Source organism: Muscardinus avellanarius, assembly GCF_963383645.1.
Source record: "Muscardinus avellanarius genome assembly, chromosome: 21".
Lineage (NCBI taxonomy): Eukaryota > Metazoa > Chordata > Mammalia > Rodentia > Gliridae > Muscardinus > Muscardinus avellanarius.
Window position 1 is genome coordinate 25,970,670 of NC_137807.1, and position 26,717 is coordinate 25,997,386.

The following is a 26,717-nucleotide window of genomic DNA, read 5'->3' on the forward strand; positions in this document are numbered from 1 at the left end:
CTTGCGGAGGTGCCTCACCGGGCTGGCCCGGGCACCCTGGGAACCAGAAGCCAACCGCGCTCTCAGCTGCAGCCCAGCTCCCGAGGGGCGGGGCCTCCTGGGGGTGGGCGGGGGGAGCGGGCCGACCCTGGGCCAGGGGCGGGAAGTACTTCGGGACGCCGGGTTCTGAGCCCGTGGGGCGAGAGGGAGGACTGGTGGGCGGGGCCTTCCGGGGCGGGGCCTACCGAAGGCGGCACCGGGGCGTGGCTTCGGGGGCGGGGCCTCTCGAGGGAGGGCGCCGGGGCGGGGCCGCGCGGGTGGGCGGGGCCGCGCGGGTGGGCGGGGCCGCGCGGGTGGGCGGGGCCGCGCGGTGGGGCCGTGGCGGGTGGGCGGGGCCGCGCGGGTGGGCGGGGCCGCGCGGGTGGGCGGGGCCGCGCGGTGGGGCCGTGGCGGGTGGGCGGGGCCGCGCGGGTGGGCGGGGCCGCGCGGGTGGGCGGGGCCCGCCGGGGCGGGGCCGCGCGGGTGGGCGGGGCCGCGCGGTGGGGCCGTGGCGGGTACTTAAGCGGCCCCGCCGGCTCGCGGCTTCCCGGCCATGGCTCTGAGGCACCTCTCCTCGCTGCGCGCCCGCTCGGCCCGCCTCGCCCCGCTGTCCACTGCCCCCGCGGCCCGTGAGCTCCCGGCCGCGGGCCCCGGGGCCGCGCCAGCACGCGAGCCGGCCGGAGCCGTGCGGCCGCCGGCGCCCCGGGTGGACTTCGGCGATGCGCGGGAGGCGTACCGCAGCCGGCGGAGCTGGGAGCTGGCGCGCGGCCTGCTGGTGCTGCGGCTGTGCGCGTCGCCCGCGCTGCTGGCGCGCCACGAGCAGGTGGGCGGGGGGCGGCGGGGGAGGGGGGCTCGGAGGTAGCGGCCGGCCGGCCGGGAGCGCTCGGCATCCCCGCCCGACCTCAGGTACTGCCTGCCCCAAGCAAGACCAGCTCATGTTTAAGGTCTGATGGCGCCCGCCTTATACCAGGAGTGGGAGGCCGGGACAGGAGGCTGAGGTTTGAGGACAGCCTCAGCAACTTAGTGAAACTCCCAGCAACTTAGTGAGACCTCTTAAAAAAAAAAAAAAAAAAAAAAAGCTTGCGTGTAACTTAGAGCGTCAGGTTCAATCCCCCCCCCCCCCGCCCACGATATAAACTACTTTCAGGAAAGCAAAGTTAATGCCTAAAGTTACCACTTAGAATTTAAAATCCAGTCTCTTTCATGTTCCCGTAGGGAAGTCTGTGGGCACCGAAAGGCTCAGAGCTGGGACCACAAGTTCCACAAACTGACCCACATCCCGCAGAGACACGGCCACTCTGCAGTGTTGAGGAAAGCAGGCGGCCGCCAACCCTGGATCGCGTGCTCTCTCTCTCTGCCCTGGAGATTGAACCCGGAGGCTCCTATCTCTGAGCTACACTCTTAAAAAAATTATAAGCCGGGCGTGGTGGCGCGCGTTTGTAATCCCAGCAATGGGGAGGCTGAGATAGGATCGCGGTTTGCGGGCAGCCTCAGCTACTTAGTGATGCCCTCTGCAACTCAGTGAGACCCGGTTTCAAAATAAAGAATTAGAAAAATAGGGCAGGGGGTGTAGCACGGAGGTCGAATACTCCTGAGTTCTATCCCCAGACCTGCAAAAAAAAAAAAAAAAAATCATAAAAGCCCAGGGCGTGAGCTGGGCGTGGTGGCGCACCCTTGTAATCCCAGCATTTGGGAGGCTGAGATAGGATCGTGGTTTGCGGGCAGTCTCAGCTACTTAGGCCCTTTGCAACTCAGTGAGACCCTGTTTCAAAATAAAGAATAAAAAAATAGGGCTGGGGGTGTAGCTCGGAGGTAGAATGCCCCTGGATTCCATCCCCAGTACTGCAAAGAAAAAAATTAAAAATTAAAATACAAATATTTGGTGGCACTGGAGATGGAACTACCTCTGAGCTGTACCCCCGGACCTATTTTCTTCTTTTTTGTTTGGAAACAGTCTCACTAGGTTCCAAATAGCCTCACTAAGTTGCTAAGGCTGGCTTCAAACCTGCGATGATCCTCTTGTCTCCGCATTCCAAGTACTGGGATTACAAGTGTGTGCCACCACACCTGGCTTAATTTTTTTTTTTTTTGGAAACAGGGTCTTAGCCGGGTGCAGTGGCTCATGCTTATAATCCTAACATTGTAATCCCAGCATTCAGGAGGCTGAGACCGGAGGATAGTGGTTCGTGGACAGCCTCAGCTGCTTAGTGAGGCCCTCTGCAACTCAGTGAGACCCTGTTTCAAAATAAAGAATAAAAAACAGGGCAGGGGGTATCGGTCGGAGGTCAAATGCCCCTGGGTTCCATCCAGAGACCCGCAAAAAATCCCCCCAAAAACAAAAATACACACAAAAAATAAATAAATAAAAAAAAAGGGTCTTGCTAAGTTGCTTAGGCTGGTCTTGAACTTGCGATCGATCCATCTGTCTCAGCTTCTCAAGTTCTGAGATTATAGGCATACGCCATCATGCCTGGCTTCTAATCTTTTTGAAAAAATAACAAGATGCAGAAAAATGGAGGCTTCTCCGGGTGTAGTGGCGCACGCTTGTAATCCCTGTGCTTGGGAGGTGGAGACAGGAGGATGGCGCAGGTTTGAAGCCAGCCGTGCTGGCTTTAAGAGACCCTGTTTCCAGATAAAAAAGTATAAAAAATAGGTCTGGGAGTGTAACCCAGAGGTAGAAGGGCTTCCAGGAACCCCAGTACCACCAAAAAAAAAAAAAAAAAAAAAAAAAAAAAAAAAAAAGAAAAAAAGAAAAGAAAAGAAAAGAAAAATTGGGGCATCGGAAAGGAGGGGTGATACCTGTGCAACCCTGGACCTGGGACAGTGTGAGCAGAGGAGGCACTTCCACAGCAGCGCTGTGTGAGCCAGGGAAGCTTGGCGCAGGGGACGCAGCTGCTCAGGCTGGTGGGACGACAGCGTCTGACTTGCTGTCAAAATTCACTGCTGCCACTTTGACTAGAGGGCGTGCCCTCACAACAGAAGGGGTCAGTTATCTCTGCGCCTTTGGGCGTGGTGCACATGCCTGTAATCCCAGGAGGATCTCAAGTGAGGCCAGCCTCAGCAATTTAATGAGATGCTGTTTCAAAAAAAAAAATAATAATGCTGGGTGTGTAGCTCAGAGGTAGAATGGCCCTAAGTTCAATTCCTAGTAACACACGTATGCACATGTGTACGTGCATGGCTGGGGATGTAGCTCAGTGCCAGAGCACTAGCAAGTAGGATACTCAAGGCCCTGGGTTCAATTGCCAGTACCACGAATCCAACCAACCAACCAAAAACCCCCGAAATGGATGCTGTGAGCCAGATTGGCTCTGAGGAGACCATCACCGGGCCCTGTGGTTTGGAGCCAAGGGTGTCTGTGCTGCGAGCCGGGCTCCCCTGCTGTGGAGGAGGCTGGGCAGCCAGGTCAGGTGCCGCCCTTTGTCTTTCAGCTGCTCCATATTGCCCAGAGGCTTCTGGGGCAGAGGCTGTTTGAGAGGCTGATGAAGTTGACCTTCTATGGGCAGTTTGTGGCCGGTGAGGACCAGGAGTCCATCCGGCCCCTGATCCAGCACAACAAGGCCTTTGGCGTTGGCGCCATCCTGGACTACAGTGTGGAGGAAGATCTGCACCCCGAGGAGACAGAGCAAAAGGGGATGGGGTAAGACTGGCCTTCATGGGGGGGGGGTGGTGTCGGGTAGCAATCCCAAAGTGCACTGGGCGTGCGGGGCCGTGTCCGGTGTCTGCGCTGCCAGCCTCATTACCAGTGGCCCTTTGGCTTCTGCCTCCTATCCTGATGTTTTTGCTGCCTGCAGATGACAGATCTGGGATTTCAAAGAGGGTAAAGGACAGGGATCTGCAAACCATGGCTCTCGGCCCTATCTAGCCCAATACCTGGTCTTATATAATTTGCAAACTAAAGCTGATTTTTGCCTTTTTATTTAATATTACTATTATTTGGTAGTAGGGATTGAACCCAGGGGCATTCTACCTTTGTGTTATACCCTCAACCCTCAGTTTTTTTTCCCCTTTAAAAAAAGCCTGTTTATTGATTACTCTAAACATGTATGTTTTAAAAATATGGACTGCTTCACAAATTTGCATGTCATCCTTGCGCAGGGGCCATGCTAATCTTTAAGTTTTTTAAAGCCGGTTGTGGTGACACGCTTGTGCTCCCAGCATTCCGGAGGCTGAGACTGGAGGACTGCAGTTTGTGGACAGCCTCAGCTACTCAGTGAGGCCCTCTGCAATTTAGTGAGATCCTGTCTCAAAATAAAGAATAAAAAATAGGAGCTGGACGTGGTGGCTCACGTTGTAATTCCAGCATTTGGGAGGCTGAGACCTGAGGATTGTTGTTCGTGGACAGCCTCAGCTACTTAGAGAGGACCTCCACAACTTAGTGAGACAAGTTTCAAATTAAAAAGAATAAATAATAGGGCAGGGGGTGTAGCTTGGAGGTCGAATGCCCCTGGGTTCCATCCCCAGACCCACACACACACAAAAAAGGTTTCAAATTTATTTTTTTGAGGGGGGTACTAGGAATGGAACCCAGGGCATTCTACTTACGAGCTATACCCCCAGCCTTACTTATTTATTTATTTACTTATTTATTTATTTATTGAAACAGGGTCTCGCTGAGTTGCAAAGGGCCTCACTGAGTAGCTGAGGCTGTCCTGAAACAGTGATCCTCCTGTCTCAGCTTCCTAAATGCTGGGATTACAAGTGTGCACCACCACCCCTGGCTCCTATTTTTTATTATTTATTTTGAGTCAGGTTCTCACTAAGTAGCCGAGGCTGTCCTTGAACCCGGATCCTCCTACCTCAGCCTCCTAAATGCTGGGATTACAAGTGTGTGCCACCATGCCCAGCTCCTATTTTTTATTCTTTATTTTGAGACAGGGTCTCACTAAATTGTAGAGGGCCTCACTGAGTAGCCGAGGCTGTCCTTGAACCCGGATCCTCCTGACTCCTGTCTCAGCCTTGCAAATGCTGGGATTACAAGTGTGTGCCGCCACGCCCAGCTCTTTTTTAAGTTTTGAAATAGGGTAAGTTGCCAAGGGTCTCACTCAGTTGTTGAGGCTGGCCTTGGACCTGCAATACTCCTGTCTCAGCCTCCCAAGTACTGGGATTCCAGGTGTGTGACATCGAGTCTGAAAAAACTCGAGACAGGAGAGTTGCAGGTTCAAAGCCAGCTTCAGCAACTTAGATCCTCAGCAACTTACTTAGACTGTTTCAACATAAAAACATTTTTAAGTGGTTTGAAAAAAATCAAAACAAGAGTCATGTTCTGTGACATGTGAAATCCACATTGCCCTGTGAGGCAGAGTTGTGTGCACATATGGCCTTCGAGGCTGAGAACGCGTGCTCCTCACACAGACATTTGTCCACCCTGGTGCAGGAGGCTTGCTCTGGCTTCCTGCTCTTCTCCCACGGATGCCCGACTGCATGAGAATCCCCAGCTCTCCCCTTGCCTGTCCTCAGGAGGCCATGGACTAGTTTCCTAGTCTGCAGGTGGTTTTTCCTGGAAGCTGTGGCCTTTCAGGACTTGGCCTCTGCACAGGCCTCGGTGGGAAGGGAATTGCTGCCAGAAAGCTTGTTTCAGGCTGGCCTGGGGCTCCTCCCAGTCACTGACTTGCGGCAGGGCCCGTCCCCAGGCAGTAAGTGTAGGGACACATCTCTCTGACCTGCCCTCTTAAAATCCGGACAGAATGACTGGCTGAAGGTGCCCTTTGCTTCTCGGGGTAGTGGTAAACTCAGGTGGGGTCCTGCCAGGCCAGCCCTCTCTCTGCAAAGTCTGGTGCCTGTGACCCTCAGGCCAGGCCCTTGTTTGGATTCTGCCCAAGCCCTGACTGTAGTTGGGCTGGTCCACATGAGAGGCGCCTGCCTCCTGCTGGTGTGGACGCCCTTTTGGTCCTCAGGGTTTGCCTTGCCCCTCCCCAGGTAGCTGCAGGGAGGAGGTGGGGACAGGCAGTCACATGAGGCCTCCAGCCCTGGGAACTGAATGTCTTAGCCTTGTCTAAACATGCCAGCTCCTGGCTGATTGGCCAGGGGAGCCCAGCCCCTGCCTGGTGATTGGCTGTTTTGAAGGCCTGGCACACCAAGTACCCCAGTGAGCCTCACTGCGCCCTAAGGATTTGGCTGTGGTCTTTACTGAGGCTTCCAGTAGAATAATTAATCCGCTCTGTGGCCTCAGGCCCAGACAGGGTGAGGCAGTTTCTAGCCCAGGCGCCTTAGTAATGAAAAGATTCCTTTCCCCAGCTGCTAGGGCGCCTTTGGTATGAAAAGACTTCTTTCCCGGGGCTGTCTGCCTGGCTTCCTTCCTGCCCTGCAGGAGGAGCCTTTGGAGGTGGCTAGCCTATCCCTTGCCTGGGGGCAGCCCCGGCCTCCAACGCCCTGAGGAACCCAGGCCCCTCTGTGCAAAGGCTGCGCTTGCTCTGCTGTGCATGGTCACCTGTCTGTGGGAGCCCTGCTTGGGCTCTGGGGTGCAGGTGGCAGTCCCTCCCTGGCCCAAATGGATGGCCCCTTTCCAAAGCCAGTGGTGGGTGGTGGGTACATGCCAGCCCTGCTGCCCATGGTTCTGCCTTCAGTGGGGCCGGGGACAGGGCTGGACTTGGAAGTACCTAGCTCCAGCATTCACACCATCTCATGACCTGCAGGGCTCACTGGGTGTACCAGCCACCAGCCTCCTGTGTAAGAAGCGTGTGTGTGTGTGTGTGTGTGTGTGTGTGTGTGTGTGTGTGTGTATGTCTATCTTTGTGGCAGATATCTCTTCCTAGCAGACCCTGTTGTCACAGGCCCATAGACTATACTCTGGGGAAAGATACATGTTTGCTGGTAAAGCTCATATTTAGCCAGGTATGGTGGTGCATGCCTGTAATCCTAAGTACCTGGAAGGCTGAGAAAGGAGGATTGCAGGTTTGAGGCCAGCCTTAGCAATTTAGCAAGGATCAGCAACTTAGACCCAGTTTCAAAACAAAAAAGGGCTGGAGGTATAGCTTGGATGTAGAATGCCCCTGAGTTCAATCCCCACCACAAATAAATAATGAATGAACGAATAGGTCTGGGGTATAGCTCAGTGGTAGAGCATCTCTGCGTTCAATTGCCAGTACCCAAAATGGAAACAAAGCAAAACATAAAAACCTTCGTGTTATCTGAACTGGGGGTTGTGCAGCTACAGAACCAGACCCTCCCACTTGGGGTCACCCTGGCCCCAGAGCAGTGCTCAAGCTGCCCTACCCCTTAGCACAGACATCCCTTGGGGGTGACTTTTGTCTCTCTACTTGGGCCTCCCCTTGAAGGCTTGGCTGGGCCTGAGGCTGGCCTTGCTGGACTCCTTGCCAGGAGCCTCTGTAGGGGCGCAGGCTCTGTCAGGCAGGGAGGTCGTGTGCAGGGCCTACCCGCTACCTTGCCACCTAGTCAGAGCACTGCCACTCAGTGCATCTCTTGTGAGCATTAGTCACCAGGGCAGTAGCTGCCTGCCTGGCTCCTGCCCCTGGACTGTGGCCTTGCGGGCTGTGGTGGCGTATGGGGAGCCTAGGCCCCTAAGGGTCTGGCACCACTGTGATTTCTGGGTCCTGGCCTGGCTCAAAGTCCACGGATGAAGGCTCTGGGATGGGGCGGGTCTAGGGGAGTTTCCAGTCAGGTGGTGGGGGCCCTGAAGTTGGACTTGAGCAGCAAGGTCCAAGCAGCGGGGGAGGCTGTGCAGAAGGCCTCAGAGGCGCAGATTGCAGTGCTGTCTTCTGGCTTGACTTCTCTTGATCTTTGTCCTGGGGTGGTGGGCATGAGCCTGGGCAGGGCTTCAGGCCCTGGGGGGTCCTGGATGCTCCTGGCTGTGGGCTGAGCTTGCTCTTGCTGTGGAAACTGAGTTAAAATGGCTCCGAGCCTGGGGTGGTGGCACTTGCCTGTAATCTCAGAACTTGGGAAGCTGAAACAGGATCACAGGTTCAAGGCCAGCCTCAGCAATTTAGTGAGACCCTCAGCAAATGATCGAGATCGGGTTTCAAAAAATAAATAAATAAAGGGCTGTGCGTGTGGCTCACAGGTAGAATGCCCCTGAGCTCAATTCCCAGTACCACAGAAAAAGAAAAAAGAAAATAAGTCTGAGGGGTTAGAATGAAGGGGAGCCCTGGGCCTGGAGGGCGTGGTTGTGTCTGCTCCACTGGGCGGGTAGTCCTCAGAGGGGCTGGAGTCCTGGGCACCAGGTGGAGGCAGAGCAAGGGCCCTGTGCTGGACCTGGGGACTCTACTGGGGGCTTTGCGCCCCATTGATTTGGGTCCGACTGTGTGATCACCCTTCCTGGGAAGAAACCTTGGCCATCCTTGTGGCCAAGGCTTTTAAGAAAAAGCTGCAAGCCCTGGGATGTCTGGGGTGTCCTGGCAGGGAATTGTGCTCACACTTCTCCAGTAGGGAGGGTGTCCACCCACGTGAAGCTGGAGGTTTCTGTGACCTTCAGGGCCCCAGGGCCTTTCCCCACCCAATGGCCACTCCCAGGATCTGGGGCTGAGCCTGCTGACCCACCCTGACTTGGGCGGGCTGCGTCTTAGAGCCAGCCCTGCAGGCTCATGGTCACGTCCAGGGCTCACTCAGCTCCCTCCCTTCCGCCTCCTCGTCACTGGTCCTGTGTGCCTAGATCCTGATCTTTGTTTATTTTCCTGTAGGTCCTACACCTCCGCAGCAGAGAGAGATAGCCCTGGTGAGTAAGAGGCCACTATTTTACTTTATTTTTTGTACTGGAGGTTGAACCCCGGGGCTTTCTGTGTTCAAGCTGTACCCCCAGCCCCGTTTTATTTTTATTTTTAAACAGTCTCCATAGGTTGATGAGTCTCACTACTTCCTGAGGTTGTCCTTGAACCTCCAGAGTACAGCACCGGGATTATAAGCATAATCACTATGCCTGGCTAAGATGCTGCTATTAAGCTGGGTTTGGCGGTGCATGCCTGTAATCACAGTTTTGAGGCCAGCCTTAGCAACTTGGTGAGGGTCTCAGCAGCCTAGTGAGACCCTGATAATAATGATGATGGTGGTAATGATGATAATGATAAAAACAAAGGGCTGGGAGTGTAGCTGAGGTAAAACATCCTTGGGTTCTACCTCCAGTACCCCCACCCCACACACACACACAAAGGAGACTGCTGTTCATGAACAGATGCCCTCTTCCCAGTCCCATGCATCCTCTGGTGGCCCAGGAGACATCTGGGTTGGGGCAAGCTTTAGGGTGAGGTTTTTCCTGCATCAGGCCTGGCTCTCATACACCAAGATCACCCTGGCTGGGGACATGCCCAGATTGATCCCTGTGGCCTTCCCAGGTGGACTCAGCCCCTTGGCTCTCAGCAGGTGACAGTCTAGGCCTGTACGATGGAGGCTTGGCCCTCCCGGCCTGGCTTGCCCTGTGAGGAGGCCTAGACGGGGATGTGTCTTTGTGTGGCAGAGCGGAGCTGAGGGGACTCGGCACAGGCCCATCTGAGTCTGTCCGAGGGCACCAAGGGCTAGGGCATCTGCCCTGTGTGCTGGGACTGGGGCTGGAGCTGTGGCTCCTTGCAGAGCTGTTGCCTGTGTTTAGGTCTCACGTCTACCTTTCCAGGCACGAGTGAGAGAGAGAAACAGTACCAGGCCCACCGAGCCCTTGCGGATCGCCAGGAGGGCACTGCCAGCGCCTGCACCTACCTCAGCGACAAGGAGGCCAAGTGTGACAGCTACATGGAGACTCTGTTGCGCTGCATCGAGGCCTCAGGTGGGCGCCCTGCTGTCGGCGCTCGCCTTCCAGGCCCACAGTAGCCCTAACCCTCCCTTGGCCAAGCAGAGGCTGTGGTTGGAGTGGGAGGGCTGGGCTCAGGTCCCTCTGGGGTCCTGCTGCATCTGCGGGAGCTGCCTCCTGCCCGCCCTGCCCCCTGCGCTCTTCCTGGGTGCGGTGCCCAGTGTGGAGCCTGGAAGGTGGTCTGTGCTGGTCAGGGTCATCCCCAGCCCTGCCTGAGGTTCTGCAAGGTGGGGGCGGTGGGGGCCGTGGGTTGAGCATGATGTCACTGGTCCCAGCACCTTGACGCTGCCAACACAGGGGACCCCGGCACAGGCTCCTGCCCTCCCCAGCTGCCCTGCCTTCTGAATGTTTCGGGTTCAGGAAGCAGCTGCCTAACTGTGTGGGGGATATGGGGGTCTTCGTGGTCAGAGCATGCGCTGCCATTTTGGTGAGGGGGTTCTCCTGCCCATGCCCACTCTCCTTGGAGGCACCTGAAGCGCAATTAGGTGCCTGACGTGCCCAGCGTCTTATTTCACTTGGTGCTTTTGTGTCCTGTGACCCACGTGTGGGCACCTTGTTGTGCACAGGGAAGAAACCGAGGCAGGAAGAGGTGGGAGGCCATCAGGGACACACAGGAGGACGTAGGTCTTGCTGATTGCTTTTTCTTTTCTTTCTTATTTATTTATTTATTTTTTTGTGGGTCTGGGGATGGAACCCAGAGGCATTCTATCTCTGAGCTATACCCCCAGCCCTCTTTTTTATTCTTTATTTTGAAACAGGGTCTTACTGAGTTGCAGAGGGCCTCACTAAGCAGCTGAGGCTGTCTGCAAACTACAATCTTCCTGTCTCAGCTTCCCGAATGCCGGGATTACAAGTGTGTGTGCCATCACGCCTGGCTCTATTTTTTATTCTTTATTTTGAAACAGGGTCTCACTGAGTTGCAGAGGGCCTCACTAAGCTGGTTCCTTTCTCACCATCTCCCTACTCCACATGGAGTCCCTTCCTCCACTTCTGTGGCAGGGCCTCTGGAGCAGCCCTGTGCAAGGGCATTCAGGGGCTGGATAGCGTTGTGGTTAGCGACCTGGCTGCAGAGCCATGGGCCTGTCTTCTCCCTTGTAGTCATCCATCTCTCCAGAGACCTCATAGCTCTTCTTTTGGCTTCTGACAGGTGGAGCCAGTGATGATAGCTTCTCGGCCATTAAGCTTACTGCCCTGGGGAGACCCCAGTTTCTGGTAGGTGCTGGGCCCTCCCATGTGCAGGGCTTCCTGAGCCCTGGGCTGCTGTGGGCATCCCGTGAGAGCACATGTGCCTGGACCTGGTAGGATGTGAACTGCGATCTGTGGCCTCAGGGCTGGGACGGAGTGCAGGCCTTGCGTTCGGGCCCAGGGCCCTTCAGGTCTGGGAGCTGGGCATGTGCTGTGGATGGTGATGTGGGCCTGCGTTCACAGCTGCAGTTCTCAGAGGTACTGACCAAGTGGAGACGGTTCTTCTACCAAATGGCTGCGGAGCAAGGGCAGGCTGGGCGCGCGGCCTTGGACGTGAAGCTGGAGGTGGCTGCACTGCAGGTGCTTCCCGAGGGTGTTGGCGTGGCGACGATGGGGCCTGGGGAAGAGCCCTGGAGGGGGAGACGGCAAGGCAGTGGATGGAGGTGGATCCTTGGAGCTGTGCCCACTTCGCAGCTCCTGGAGCCACCTGGGGGAGGAGGAGGGAAGAAAAGTTGGATCTGTCTGGGCATAGTGACACATGCCAATAATTCCAGTACTTGGAAGGCTGAGACAAGAGGATTGTAGGTTGGAGGCCAGCCCCAGCAAACTTGGCCAGACCCTTGGCAACGTAGTGTGACCCAGCTTAAAAATAAAAAATAGAAGAAGAACCAGGAGTGTAGCTCAGAAATAGAATACCCCTGGGTTCAATCCCCAGTACAGAGAGAGAGAGAGAGAGAGAGAGAGAGAGAGAGAGAGAGAGAGGGGTAGAGAGAAAGCTGGTCATCTGAAGGATTCTCAGTGGGCTCCACCTCCAGGTAAAGACAGGAGATGGTGGCAGGGCTGGGGAGCAGGTCTACAGGAGCATAGCCTGGGTTGCCGGTACAGTCACTAGACAGGCAGGAATAGACCCATGGATGGAGCCCTGCGTTGGTGATGTAATAAAGTCGAGCACACCACAGGCTGTGGAGGAGGCGTCAGTGCTGACTCTACCTTCTTACTTCCCAAGGAGAGCATTGCAAAGATGGGCATTGCGTCCAGGGCTGAGATCAAGGACTGGTTCACACCAGAGACCCTGGGAGTGTCTGGGTAAGAGCGGTACGCCAGCTTAGAATTAAGGGACCATCTACCCACCCTGGTGCTGTCCTTCTAGCTGGACTCTAGAAGCTTCTCCAAATCCCAGTCGTCCCTCCCTTGAAAGGGTGGGCTGAAGAAACTGCTTCCCAAGATACACCAAGCAGGAGATGAGAGGGGCCTGGGAATCCTGGGAGCTGGTTGGCATGGACACAGGGCTTCTTAGAGAATCACTGAGTCCCAGAGTGAGGGTGTCATACACAGCCCTCCCTGAGACCCACGCTGGCAGGTGAGGATGAAACTGTGACCTGTCCTCAGAGTCAGGGCTGGGCAAGTCAGGGGGGTGGCCGCCCTCTGCATCTGCCCTGGCTGGCCTCCGCCCTCTGCGCTTCCCGAGCCCAGCCCAGCCTCCGTGTATAATTTACCCTTTTATAGCTAATGTCCAATGCAGGAATTTTCACGTTTAGGCTTTAATTTTTAAAGTGAAGAACACTGTTTATAGTTTAATACCTGAACACTGTGGTAGGATTCTGGGTGGTTGGGTGCAGGGATGTACTTTTGAAGCGTGGGCTGCTCTGGGCCTGGGATCCCAGAAAACCCATGTGGCTGGACTGAGAAGCCACTCGCCATCTTCTCTGGGCTCACGCGCCTTCTCCCCCAGCACTGTGGACCTGCTAAACTGGAGCAGTCTCATTGACAGCAGAACCCAGCTCTTCAAGCACCTGGTGGTCCCCAGTGCTCAGGTAACACCACTCACTGGGCATGGGGCTGAGAAGGGGGCAAGGTCGCCACCTGTCTCCTGGTGCCCACCCCTGGGACACAGTGTGACTGAGACTACTACCTTCTCTGGCCCCGTGGGCAGGAGGACAGACTGGTGTCCACTGAGTGCTCAGTGGACGGAGACCAGCATGGGGCCTTGAGGCTCCACAAGGAGGGGACCCAGGAAGTGTCTTCTCCAAGATACCTAACCTGTGTGTCGGGTCACCGCAAACCTCTGGCTGGAAATAGCGGCCGCCATTTCATTCCTTCTTGTGGTTCTGGGTCGGCAGGGCCCTCTGGGTGGTGCTCACTGGGGCTTGGAGGATGGTAGGCCCAGGCCACCGTGGAGGTGCCCCACTCACACGCCTCGGGGCGGTTGCTGTCGGCTGGGCTTCCTCCCTCCCAGTGTGGTGGCCAGGCTCCAGGAGCAGAAGCCTCCTGAGACGAGGGCCAGGCAGCTGCGCTGCCTCCTCTGACCTGGCTGAAGAGGTCTGGCATAACTTCTACCCAGTTCAGTTTGCTAAAAGCAAGTTATTAGCTAGGCGTCGTGGTGTACACCTGTAATCACAATACTTGGGAGGCTGAGAGAGGAGGGTGGCAGGTTTGTGGCCAGCAGCAGCAACTTAGTAAGACCCTCTCAGAAAGGGCTGGGGCTATAACTCAGAGGTAGAATGCTCCTGCGTTTCATCTGTAGATTAAAAAGTAAATAAAAGCTTCGAGGCTGGCCTGTATTTAGGGAGAGAACTGAGACTGCTTGAGGGATTGAGGGCAGAACAGAAGCAGTACCTTGGAACACGTTCTGTGGATGCTCCTTCGATACTTCCTGCCCCTGAACTTTGAGCCTCTGACCGGAGCCTCAGGGAACAGCATGTTCAGTGTAGCTCTGCGCCGAGGCCATGGCCATCAGAGACAGCGCACGTGAGGCCAGGGAAGAAGTGGTGTCTGTGCCCAGTGAGGCCAGGCTTGGCAGCGTTCTGGGGGCGCCTGGGGCCATGCCGGCACGCAGCACGGCCTCTGGGGCGGCCTATCACCTCTACTCGCCAGCCCGCTGCCCACCTGCTGGGCTTCCGGAGCCCATCCTGGTCACCTGCTATGAGTCACTCCGCCCCGCAGCTGTCTGTCTGCCCACTGCTATGGTGCTTGCTCTGGTACCCACTGTCTGTTCCTGGCTGGGCCTTCTTCCCACCGACTGCTTGATCAATGCTTATTTCCTCCCTTTCATGGGAGCAGAAGGGAGTCCTCCCCGCAGCCATGGGCCTTCTGAAGGTTCTGGAGAGGCCATAGAAGAAAATACCTTGGGTAAAGGCCTGCCTGGGCCTGGAGCTGGCCAGTGTGGGCACTGAGCTCCGTCCTGTTACTGCCAGGGCCCAAGTATAGGAGCGTGAGCCAGCTGGCCGGAAGATTCCAGAACATTGTGTCTGGCCAGCCCTCTGTAAGGTATTGACCTTTCAGGTTGGGGAGAGATAGGGTGAGGTGTCCTTCTTGGTCCTGGGAGCAGGCACCTGGGTGCTGGCAGGCCCCGGTGGCCTCCTGAATGGTGGCATAGGATTAAGGGGAGTTCAGCTAGGCATGGTGGTAATCCTAGTACCTGGCAGGCTGAGACAGGAAGATCGCAGGTTTGAGGACAGCGTCAGCAAGTAGTGAGACTCTCACCAACCTAACAAGACCCTGTTCCAAAACAAAAATGAAATTGGGTGTAGCTTGGAGGTAGAATGTCCCTGGTTTCAATCTCCATTACCCTAACCCTAATAAATAAATAAATGCAAGTAAATATAAATATAAAGTTTACACTGGTGAGAAGTGTGATCTGGGCCTTGACGTGTAGCCCCTGGTCCTTCCGTGGTTTGCCTGCATGCTATACTTCCAGACAGGACAGCTGGAGCCACTACTGTCCCGGTTCACTGAGGAGGAGGAGCTGCAGATGACGAGGATCCTGCAGAGGATGGACATGCTGGCTGAGGTGCGGAGCAGCCTGTGGGGAGGGGCCACAGCTCCAGGCGCCCCAGGCGCCTTTCCTACTTGAGCTACAACCCGTGCTCTGCGTCTGGCCCTCTCAGAAAGCCTTGGAGGCGGGGGTGCGGCTGATGATGGATGCCGAGCAGTCGTACTTCCAGCCAGCCATCAGCCGCCTGACGCTGGAGGTGCAGCGCAAGTTCAACGTGGAGAAGCCACTCGTCTTCAACACCTTCCAGTGCTACCTCAAGGTGGGCTGCCGCTCCCACCGCCTGCCTGCCTGCCAGCCTCACCGCTGTGCCTTTGGTGCAGCACGTGGTATCTGTCTGGCCCTGCTCTGTGGGTGGGACAGATGGAGCAGGGAGGGGGCCTATACCCAGGGGTTGGCAGCACCCTCTGAAGCAGAGCTAACTCCACCGTATGGGCAAGAGCCCTCTGCCCAGAGGCCCCGCACAGCCCTGCAGGGGAGGCTGAGGCCAGGGTGACTCCCACAGATAGGAAGCCTGGCCTCCCGGGGTCCTTCTGCCAGTCCCTCTTCTGGATCTTGGGATCAGACACGTGTATTTTGTGGGTCGAGTCTACCTGATATGCTTTAAGTCCCCAGTGCTGAAGACTTCACAGATGACCATTTCTTTCTGTTTTTGGCATGGGACCCTCTAAAGAATTTGATGAAATCTCTGAGCTCCTGTCTAGAAAAAGACTTGTCTAGAATTTTGCATGTGCTCAGGGAGCCCAGAGGTGCTTCAGAGTAGGGCCCACACCCCGAACCCCAACCCTTCAGCCTGAGGCGACACCTGGCACTTGGGTTGTCTCCGGGCCACACAGAGGAGGCTTGTATGGGGCATACTGTCTCCACTCCTTACCCGTACCTGTCTCCCAGATCCTGTTGTGGCACCTCTCTCAGGTAGCTGCTGCCTAGCTCTGGTGCCCCAGACTGACATACCTGCGGTGCTTGGGCCCCAGGAAGCCCTGCTCTGGCTGTCAGGACCCCTGTGACATTTGGCCTTGCCCCTGCAGGGTGCCTATGACAATGTTACCTTGGATATGGAGCTGGCTCACCGTGAGGGCTGGTGTTTTGGGGCCAAGCTGGTGCGGGGTGCCTACATGGCCCAGGAGCGTGCCCGTGCTGCAGAGATGGGCTATGAAGACCCCATCAACCCCACGTACGAGGACACCAGTGCCATGTACCACAGGTGAGCCAGTGCTCCTGCCTGTGTTTCCCAGTGTAGGGATAGAGGGCTTAGGAAGACACAACATTATGCTAACCCCATTCAAGGTCAGAAGCCTCAGCCAGGTGTAATCTTCCCACGCCTGTAATCTACAGCACTGGGAAGGTTGAGACAGAAGGATTGCAGGTTGGAGGCCAGCCCCAGCAACTTAGTGAGACCCTTAGTAACTTAGTGAGATCCTGTTTTCAAAATAAGAGAAAAAGGGCTGAGGGTGGTAGAATCAGAGGTAGACTGTCCCTGGGTTTAATCCCTAGTATCAAAAAATAAAAGTCTGGAGGCACCGGGCATGGTGGTGCATGCTTGTAATATCAGTACTTGGGAGGCTGAGACAAGAGGATTATGGCTAGCTTCAGCTACTTAGTGAGGCCCTCTGCAATTTAGTGAAACCCTGTTTCAAAATAAAGAGTTAAAAATAGGACTGGGGGTGTAGCTTGGAAGCAGAATGCCCCTGGGTTCAATCATTGGTATTGGAAAAAAAAAAGTCCAGAGGCCTCCAGCAGAAGAGAGGTATGTGTATCCTTTAGGTCATAGTGGTATTTCTTCTGCTTTGTGTCATTTTTCAAAAACATTTAGGAGCTGGGCGTGGTGGCGCACGCTTGTCATCCCAGCATTCGGGAGGCCGAGACGGGAGGATCGCAGTTCGCTGACAGCCTCAGTTACTTAGTGAGGCCCTCTGTAACTCCATGAGACCCTGTCTCAAAATAAAGAATAAGAAATAGGGCAGAGGGTACAGCTCAGAGGTCGAATGCCCCTGAGTTCCATCCCTAGATCTGTAAAACAACAACAACAACAAAAAGAACCCCCCAAAAAACATTTAGGGTTTTTCTTTTCTTTTTTGTGGTACTGGGGATGGAACCCAGGGGCTTTCTACCTCCGGGCAATATTCCCAGACCTATTTTTTAATATTTTATTTGGAAACAGGGTCTCACTAAGTTGCTGAGAGCCTCACTAAGTAGCTGAGGCTGGCTAAAGTGCCTACTTTTGTTGTTTACCTTGGGGCTCTTTTCCAGCGGCTGCTTTTTTCCTCACAGTTGGTGATTGTTGCACATTCTAGGGGAGCCTGTGTCTTTTCGCTGGCCCCATGTACCCTCCCAGCAGCAGCCCGTCCCAGGAGCCTGCTGTGCACATCTGTGTTGGGCTGTCTGCCCATCAGTGTTTACACTGTACACTGTCCTTTGCCCCAGCCTTTTAAATTTGATGTTACATCTGGAGCCTCCTACGTCAGCAGAGAGTGGTGCTGTTGTAGCCAGTGTGGGGTGTCCAAGGTTACGGGTCCAGGCTCTGGTCTTTTTTGCCTATTATAGCAGGGGTTTACCAAACATCTTGTTCCCCGATGTTGTACGCACGTACTGTCAGTGGGTCTTGTGTCTGAGGATACAGCTCTTGCACATTCCTAGAAATGGAATTGCTGGCTGGGTACAGTGACACAAACCACTGTAGGGAGACTCAGATATGAGCATTACAGGTTCCAGGTCAGTCTCAGAAACCTAGACCCTATTTCAAAATTGAAAAAAGGCTGGGAGCCCAGTGTGGTGGCGCACACTTGTAATCGCAGCACTTGGGAGGTTGAGACAGGAGGGTCGTGGTTTGCAGCCAGCCTCAGCTACCTAGTGAGGCCCTCTGCAACTCAGTGAGACCCTGTTTTTTTTAAAAAAGAATAAAAAATAGGACTGGGAGTGTAGCTCAGGTGTGGAGAGCCTGGGTTTAATCCCCAGTACCAAAAACAAGACAAAAAACAAGAAAGAAAAAGAAAGAAGGAAAGAAAGAAAGAAAGGCCAGGCGTGGTGGCGCACGCTTGTAATCCCCGCGCTTGGGAGGCGGAGACAGGAGGATCGCGCAGGTTCGAAGCCAGCTGTGCTGGCGTAAGAGACCCTGTTTAAAAATATAAAATAGGTCTGGGAGTGTAGCCCAGAGGTAGAAGGGCTTCCAGGAACCCCAGCACCACCAAAAAAATAAAATAAAATAAAAATAAATAAATAACTAAAATAAAATAAATAAAAAAGAAAGAAAAGAAAGAAAAAAATAGAAGGAAGGAAGGGAGAGAAGAAAAAACCAGGGACTTGCTGGGTCAGAGAACGTGCCCTTCACCAAGCTTCATAGTCATCCTGCTGCCTGGTGATCGCACTGTTGACCATCTCCCTGGTGCAAGCGCATCCTCGCCATCCCTGGCCTCCAGACACCTTTTATTTCCTCAGAGGGCCAGGAGTGCACTGTAGGATCCCTTCCAGGAGCAAAGCTGCAGGCTCAGGCACGCCCCCACCTGGCCCTGGCAGTGAGCGCATGTTGGGGGGTCCTGCTCCTGCTGGTTCTCTGGACAGTCTGGTCCCAGCTGTTGCTCACTTTCTTTTGGTCCTTGAGGGCAGGGCAGGTGTGTTCTCATTCTCTGTGGTACGTGGGCACCCTTGGGAGTAGCCAGCTCACTGCATGACTCCAGGCCTGCAGAGACCCCCTTCCCCTTGGGTCATCAGTGAGGTACCAGCGATGGCGGGCCTGAGCAGCTTCTGTGGCATTCTTCCCAGGTGCCTGAACTATGTCCTGGAGGAGCTGAAGCATAACCCCAAAACTGAAGTGATGGTCGCCTCCCACAATGAAGAAACGGTGCGCTTCACGCTGCGCAGGTAGGTGCCGCCTGCCCTGCGCTGTTGGCTGGGGAGAGTGGTGAGTGGCCTGGGGGCTGCACAGTGACCCACCAGAGGCTACAGGAGGGCCGCTTTGGGGGACAGTGTCCATTGAACAGGCTACTGTGGAGTCTTGAGTGCCCAACAGACAGCCCAGGTCTGGCTGCCGTTCACACTGCCCTTCAGGAGCAAGAAGGGTACTTGTAGTTTCATGTGTGCACATGGTGGTGTGTACCTGTAATCCCAGTATTTGGGAAGCTGAGACAGAATAATTGCAGTTCAAGGCCAGCCTTAGGAGCTTAGTGAGGACCTCAGCAACTTAGCAAGACCCTGTTTAAAAATAAAAAATAAAAAGGGCTGGTGGTATAGCTTAGAGGTAGAAAGCTCTGGATTCAACCTGTTTAAAAGAAATCAGCAGGCGTGAGGCAAGGCCGCTACCTGAGGCCTCTGAGGCAGGGATCAGCACCAGCCGAGGTGTTAGGCTGGTGCCGGGGCCAGCAAGGTCGGGATTGGAGCCAGCCATTAGGCAAGACCGGTGCTGGGACCTCCGAGGCTGGGATCGGACTCTGCTGAGGGGTAAGGCTGGTGCCAGGGCCAGCAAGGCTGGGATCGGAAACTGCCTTGAGGCAAGGATGGAGCTGGGACTTACGAGACCAGGATAGGAGCCTGCCGAACGGTTAGGCTGGTGCTAGGGTCAGCAAGGCCGGGATCAGAGCCTGTCGTGAGGCTTGGCCGGTGCTGGGGCCTCTGAGGCTGGGAGAGGAACCAGCCGAGGGGTTAGTTCGGTGTGGGGGCCAGTGAGGCCAGGATCGGGGCCTCCCATGAGGCAAGGCCAGTGCTGGAGCCAGCGAGGTCAGGATAAGAGTTCTCCGGGTGGCCAGGCCACTACTGGGGCCATCAAGAGTGGGATCAGAACTTGCAATGCGGCATGCACAGAGAGAGCACAGAAAATAAAATCCAGATGCTTCCCCTAATTAGCAAGAACTAGGAGGAAAGGAGTAACAGTAGGAGGTCGAGTAGTAGAAAGGGCCCCATTGAGAAGCAATTAAGGTGACCAATCAGAGGGGAGGAGATGGGGGAGGATGGAATCTATTTAAAACTCATGAGGTGCGTAAACAGTTATATCAAAGACAATCACCAATTAAGCATGGGATGGGGATTGGATGAGGGCTTATTGGATGGTATGTGCTTATATATCCTCTCAAGTCTTGTATTCCAAAGTGATGTATGATTACAATAATAATAATAATAATAATAATAATAAATATATAAAATATAGTGATTAAAAAAATCGGCAGGTGTGGTGAAGCATGCTCATAATCTCAGTCCTTGGAGGCTGAGACAGGATGATTGCACAGGTTCAAAGCCAGCCTCAGCTGCTTAGTGAGGCCCTCAGCAACTCAGTGAGACCCTGTTTCAAAATAAAGAATAAAAAATAGGGCAGGGGGTGTAGCTTGGAGGTCGAATGCCCCTGGATTCCATCCCCAGACCCACCCCCCCCAAAAAAAAATAGGGTTGGAGTTGCAGCCCAAAGGTAGAACGCCCTGGGTTCAATTCCTAGTACTGAATACACACACACACACATATATATATATATTCATTCATTAATTGAGTGATTTAAGCAGCTCACTACCTCAAGCCCATCAGGAGCTCATTTACAAGTAGTTTCCATTAACATTTTGTCTTGGCCTAGAGGAAAGAAGATTTATCTGTTCAGTTTTCTCTGAGATTTTGGGTCCGGTCTATATGAGAGTGGGGTCTGCTGATCTCAGGGCAGGTGGAGCAGCAGAGAGGGAGGCAAGGGCTCTACTGGGAGCAAACAAGGGGATTCAGGGCAAGAACACGCGGCCCCACCCCAGGGACCCGCCCTTTGTCCACTGCTGAGGTTAAACCCTCGCGACCCTCCAGGGGACAGTCCATAATCCTAAGATCCCACTCCTGGCCCCAAGTTGCTCGTGCCCGTTTCAGGACACGGAAATGCATTCTTCCAGCAAAACTCAAAAGTCCCAAAGTCTTCTCCGAAATTCAAGGTGAACTCTTGGCTTATGAGCCCCTGTAAAATAAAATAAAAATAAAGAACTGGGCGTGGTGGCGCACGCTTGTAATCCCAGTACTTGGGAGGCTGAGACAGGAGGATCAAGGTTTGCAGATAGGCTCAGATACTTAGGCCCTCTGCAACTTAATGAGACCTTGTTTCCAAATAAAGAAAAAAAAAATAGAGGTAGAATGCCCCTGGGTTTCATCTCCAGTACTGCAAAAATAAGTGAATAAATAAAAAAGCAGGTTACATTCATCCAGTTTACAGTGGAACAGAATAAACATTTGCATTCCAGAAGGGAGGAACAGGCCAAAGAAGGAGGAAAGAGACCAAGACAGGATTGAGATCCAGCAGGGCAGGCATTTAATCTTGTAGCTCCATTTCTGGCATGGGGGACACATGGAGGTGAGCTGCCAAATCCGGGGGTCTCAGCATCTCTGCTCCTGTGGCCTGGTTGATTGTAACTGGTAGTATACACTCTTCCAGTCTGGCTCCATGGCTTGCAGTTAGCAGCCTTTCCTTACAGTTACATGTTTCTGGCATTTCAAAAAACCAGTTTTTCTTGCAACCTATGCTTCACCCTCACAGCTTTACAAACTGCCCTATTTGGGCCCGCTTGCAGGTATCCTGACCCTGCCACATGTTGCCCGGCTTCCCAGCCCTTCCTTAAAATCTGGGGGCAAGACTCCATGATCCGACTTATAGACCCAGTCAAATTGACTGCCAGCAGAAAAGGTAGTCATGCCCTTTCCTTTCTTTCCTTTTTTTTCTTCCCAGTACTGGGGATTGAACCCAGGGGTCTTCTCTCCAAGCTATACCCCAGCCTAGTTTTTATTCTTTTTTTTTTTCCTTTTTTTGCGGTACTGGGGATGGAACTCAGGGGCATTCTACCTCCAAGCTACACCCCCAGCCATATTTTTTATTCTTTATTTTGAAACGGTCTCACTGAGTTGCAGAGGGCCTCACTAAGTAACTGAGGCTGGTTGCGAACCTGTGATCCTCCTGCCTCGGCCTCCCAAGTACTGGGATTACAAGCATGCGCCACCATGCCTGGCTAGTCATGCCTTTTCAACCACTGTGGCTGGGCTCTTTAGAGCTGCCACGGGGCCTGCCACAATCTTGGCCACTGCTGGGCCTGTCTTATCTCAGTCCTGGTGGCCATTGGGTTAGTCTCAATCCTGGCTGCTGCTAGGGTGGGGGTTGGGGGTGGTATGTGTGTGTGTGTGTGTGTGTGTGTGTGTGTGTGTGTGTGTGTGTGTTATTGGGGATTGAACCTAGAGGCATTCTACCTCTGAGTTACACCCCCAGGTTTTTACTTTTATTTTGAAGCAGGGTATCACTGGGTTGATGAGAGCCATACTACATGCTGAGGCTGTTCTCGAACCTGTGATCCTCCTGGCTCAGCCTCCCCAGTACTGAGATCACAAGCGTGGGACACCACGCCTGGCATGAATGCAGTTTTAAAGACTGCTGTTTTGAGATTTCCTCCACCCGTTTAACAAGTCCATCATCTTTATTATTTTATTTTATTTTATTTTATTTTATTTTTTGTGATATTGGGGATTGAACCCAGGGGAATTCTACCTCCGAGCTATACCCCAGTCCTATTTTTTATTTGTTTTGAAACAGGGTCTCACTAAGTTGCTGAGGGCTTAAGTAGCTGAGGCTGGCTGTGAACTTGTGATCTTCCTGTCTCAGCCTCCCAAGTACTGGGTTTACAAGTGTGTGCCACCATGCCCGCCGTCATCTTTAAATTTGGCTTCACACAAGGTTTTGGGACACAGGCAAAATACAGATAAGTTACTTGTCAGTGTGTAACACGTCCTCTCTGTCCTTTGACACCTCCTGAGCAGTCGACCATCAGCCTTTCTAGCCACAGTCTAGCCCTTCCAACTTCCTTTCTCAAACCAGTTTCAAGACTCACACATGGTTAGACTTAGATACAGCAGTGACCCCACTTCTCTGGTCCTAGTTTCTGTCTTGGTCAACATTCTCATTGCTCTAAATCCCAAAAGACTGACCACACAAGTTAAAGGGAATATTTATTTGTTCCGTTTTCCTGGAGATTTTGTCTTCAGTCCTATATTTGGAGGGGGTCTGTAGCTCTCAGGACATCGCAGCAGGAAGGAGGGAGACAGCAGGAGTGAACGCACAGGACTCTGCTCTCACGTCACTAGGCCAGACGCAAGAGAGAGAGCAAGAAGCCAGAGGGCTCAAGACCAGAGTCTAAACCACGCCCCAGGTGTGGATCCACCTTTCCCAGCCACGCCCCACCCAGTAAATTTGTTGTGATGAGATTATCTACGGATGAGATTACAACCCTCATAACTTCAGTATATCTACTCTGAACATCGATACATGAGCTCTTCAGGGGACATTCCATATCTTTTTTTTTTTTTTTTTTTTTTTTGCAAGTCTGGGGATGGAACCCAGGGGCATTTAACCTCTGAGCTATACCCCTATTTTTTTTTTTTTTATTCTTTATTTTGAAACAGGGTTTCACTAAGTTGCGGAGGACCTCGCTAAGTAGCTAAGGCTGTCTGTGAACGGAGTTTCTCCTGTCTCAGCCTCCCGAATGCTGGGATGACAAGCGTGCGCCACCACGCCTGGCTGGGGCATTCCACATCTAACCAATCTAACCAATACCCTTTTTTTTTTTTTTTTTGTGGCTCTGGGGATGGCACCCAGGGGCATATGACCTCCAAGCTACACCCCCTGCCCTATTTTTTATTCTTTATTTTGAAACAGGGCCTCACTAAGTTATGGAAGGCCTCACTAAGTAGCTGGGGCTGTCTGTGAACCGATATCCTCTGGTCTCCGCGTCCCGAATGCTGGGATTATGAGCATGCGCCACCACACCCAGCTTCAATACCACTTTTTAAACTGTATTTAGGGTTTGATCTTGTCTGTTGAGTCTTTCTTTTTTTTCTGGTATTGAGGATTGAACCTAGAGGCATTTTACCCCCAAGCTATGCCCTCAGCTCAAATTTTTATTTATTTGCAAACCGTCTCACAAGGTTTCTGAGAGCCTTGCTATGTTGCCAAGACTGGCTTTGAACCTGACTCCTCCTGTCTCAGCCTCCTAAATATTGGGATTACAAGCATGTGCCACCACCCTAGGCTTTCTGTTGTCCCATGGAACACAACTTTAAAATTTCTAACAAGATGAATACAGAAATAAGTAAATTCCTGAACACTCTAATATTTTTTTTTTTTTTTGGTGGCACTAGGGATTGAAACCAGGGGCATTCTACCTCTAGGCTACCCCCCCCCCCCAGCCCTATATTTTTTCTTCCTTTTTCTTGTTGGTACTGGGGATTAAACCCAGGGACATTCAACCTCTGAGCTACATCCCCAACACTTTTCATTTTGAAATAGGGTCTCACCAAATTGCTGAGGTCCTCCTCTTGCAGAGCTGCTGAGGCTGGCCTGAATCCTGCGATCCTCCTGTCTCAGCCTCCCAAGCACCATGCTGGCTTACTCTAGTACTTTCAACCATGGTTCCACATCTCACCTCTTATACTCAATAGTGCCAGCATCAGGGGGCTCTGATGTACTCTCCTCCTCCTGATCTCTACCTTCTTGGAATTTTGGCCCCAAGAAGCCTGGTGGGGCCTGGGCAGTGTCTTGCTAACCCTCCTCCCAGAGCCAGGCAGGAAGCTGCAGGGCTGGGCAGCAGGGCAGGAGTGCTCCTGGGCATCGCTGGAGAGCTGGCCCTCCAATGATGTTGGTACTCATTCTGTTTGAGGTAGCGCCTTTTCAGTCTCAAGTCACAGGGCACGCCCTTTTGCATCCTGACCAGTCATATGGCAGAGGCAGAGGCCTCCAGGAGAGGAGCCAGCTCTCCCTGTACATACCCACTCTATAGTCTGAAACTTAGTCACTGGAGCCCCGCTCAGGGAAGAGACAAAGGGGCTGTGGGAGGAGCTTCCTGCAGAGGCCCGAGGTGCCCTGGGGAGCCCGAGGCAGGGCAGGGGAGACCGAGACAGTGACAAGAACTGAAGTGGAAGCTGTGTATGCTGGTGCATGCCTGTGATCTCAGTACTTGGAAGTGAGACCCTGTTTTATTTTTTCTAAATAAAAAATAAAATCAGGCTAGAAAGCTGGGCGTGGTGGCGCACACCTGTAATCCCAGCATTCGGGAGGCTGAGACCTGGAGGATCGCGGTTTGTGGACAGCCTCAGCTTAGTGAGGCCCTTTGCAACTCACTGAGACCCTGTTTCAAAATAAAGAATAAAAAATAAGGCTGGAGGTGTAGCTTGGAGGTAGAATGTCCCTGGGTTCCATCCCCAGTACTGCAAAAAAAAAAAAAATAAAAAAAATAAAAAAAAATAGGCTGGAGGCGTGGCTTGAAGTAGAATGCCTCTGAGTTCAGTCCCCAGGACCACAAAATCAATCAATAAATAATGAAAACATAGGGCTGCGGCTAGGGCTGAGGTAGGGACCATGTGTCCAATCTCTAGTCCTACAACTACAGTATGGAAGGCGGAGGGAAAGCCCAGGTCCTGCCAGTCATGTGGGTGGTGTGTGAGGAGATCTAGGAGGTGGAGAGGGGGCTCCAGAGTACAAACAGAGGTGTTAAGTCAAGATGTGGCTATAGAGAGCTAGAGATAGTAACACTGAAGCCCTCGAGTTTAGATATCTTAAACCCTAGGACGAGCCTCTAAAGCATGGTGAGACAGGAGAGCATGCTGGGTAGCCCCTCCCAAGGTCGAGCCTCACACCTTGTCCGGCTTTACCTGTTTGCAGGATGGAGGAGCTAGGCCTGCATCCCTCTGACCACCAGGTATACTTTGGACAGCTGTTGGGCATGTGTGACCAAATCAGCTTCCCACTGGGTGAGCTGGGCTTGCCTGGGTGTGGTGGGGTGAGGGCCTGCAGGGCCAGGATGGGGGCGAGGGCTCCACTCACAGTCGTGTTCCTGCTGTGTGTGCAGGCCAGGCAGGCTTCCCAGTGTACAAGTACGTGCCCTACGGGCCCGTGAAGGAGGTGCTGCCCTACCTGTCCCGCCGTGCCCTGGAGAACAGCTCCATCATGAAGGGAGCCCAGCGGGAGCGGCAGCTGCTGTGGCGAGAGCTCTGGCGACGGCTCCGCACTGGCAGCCTCCTCCACCACTCGGCTTAGCCACCACGCCACCACCTGCGTTTCATGCTGGGGCAGGGACTTGGGGATGGGGACTGGGTGGCCCCCAGGCTGTCACCACAGCCATAGCCCAAGCCCAGCTTCACAGGATGCACCTGTTTATACTGGGCGCTTTGAGAGCTGCTGGAGATGGGGCAGCCGCTGCTCTTGGCGTCCCTGCCCAGGACATGGGCACTCAAGCACAGCCTGTATCTGATGTGATCACTTTCCACCAGGGTCCTTCCCATACCCCTGGGCGTCATGGGAGCAGTGGCCCTGCTGGGAACCTGCCTGGTTAATAAACCACTATTCAACAGTTGGTGGCCCCCACTCTACCATAAAATCTACTTAGCAACACAAAGCTTGGGTAAAGGCTCAGCCTCAGGTTCTGGAGGCTGTGCCCACTCTGGGAGGGACAGGCAACACCTCCCCCAGGACTCCGTGACCCAGAGACCAGTGGGGCCCAAGGGCCAGCCCCACGAGTATAGACAACAGGGAAAGTGCCGCGGCTCAGCCTCCAGGGATGTGCCTGGGAATTCACGCCTCAGACCCTTTCCCCTCCCGGTGCCTCCCACTGCTCTGTCTGATAGGCCACTGAACAGGTAAGTGGAAGGCGCCCCCTTTCAAGCCCCCACCCCTGCCTTCTCCTACTCTGAAGTCTCCCACAGAAGAGTTTGGGTGTGGCCTTCAAGCCCGGTATCCTGGGAGGAACTACCAGGGACCAGGGCAGGCCAGGCCAGGTGGCCTCAAGGGTCTGCACAGGGGAAAGGGTCCTCTGGTCTGCACAGGGGAAAGGGTCCTCTGGAGTCCTGGGCAAGGTCTCTGCCACTTCACGGTGCCCACATTAAGTGGGGGCCACTCTGCCGGCTCCATAGGTACTAGGAAAGGGCTGTGTGTGGACTCTGGTGTGGTGGGAATAACAAATACACAAGCCACATGGGCAGGTATCTTTATTTTTCTGGGTCATAGGACTTGGCCTTGGAGCCGACTCT

The 26,717-nt window shown here is 53.8% G+C and overlaps 1 protein-coding gene across 1 annotated transcript; it reads left to right on the forward strand.

The window, feature by feature from the left end:
* Positions 1-571: 571 nt before the first annotated feature.
* PRODH (proline dehydrogenase 1) lies at positions 572-25,728 on the forward strand (the record flags this gene model as incomplete). Its single annotated transcript, XM_080718011.1, has 14 exons — positions 572-841; positions 3,450-3,658; positions 8,655-8,689; positions 9,578-9,727; positions 10,899-10,963; positions 11,180-11,296; positions 11,943-12,022; positions 12,669-12,750; positions 14,634-14,726; positions 14,824-14,970; positions 15,737-15,912; positions 18,468-18,566; positions 25,354-25,442; positions 25,541-25,728. 14 exons carry the CDS (start codon positions 572-574, stop codon positions 25,726-25,728), a joined length of 1,800 nt encoding a protein of 599 aa, XP_080574137.1.
* Positions 25,729-26,717: the final 989 nt, after the last annotated feature.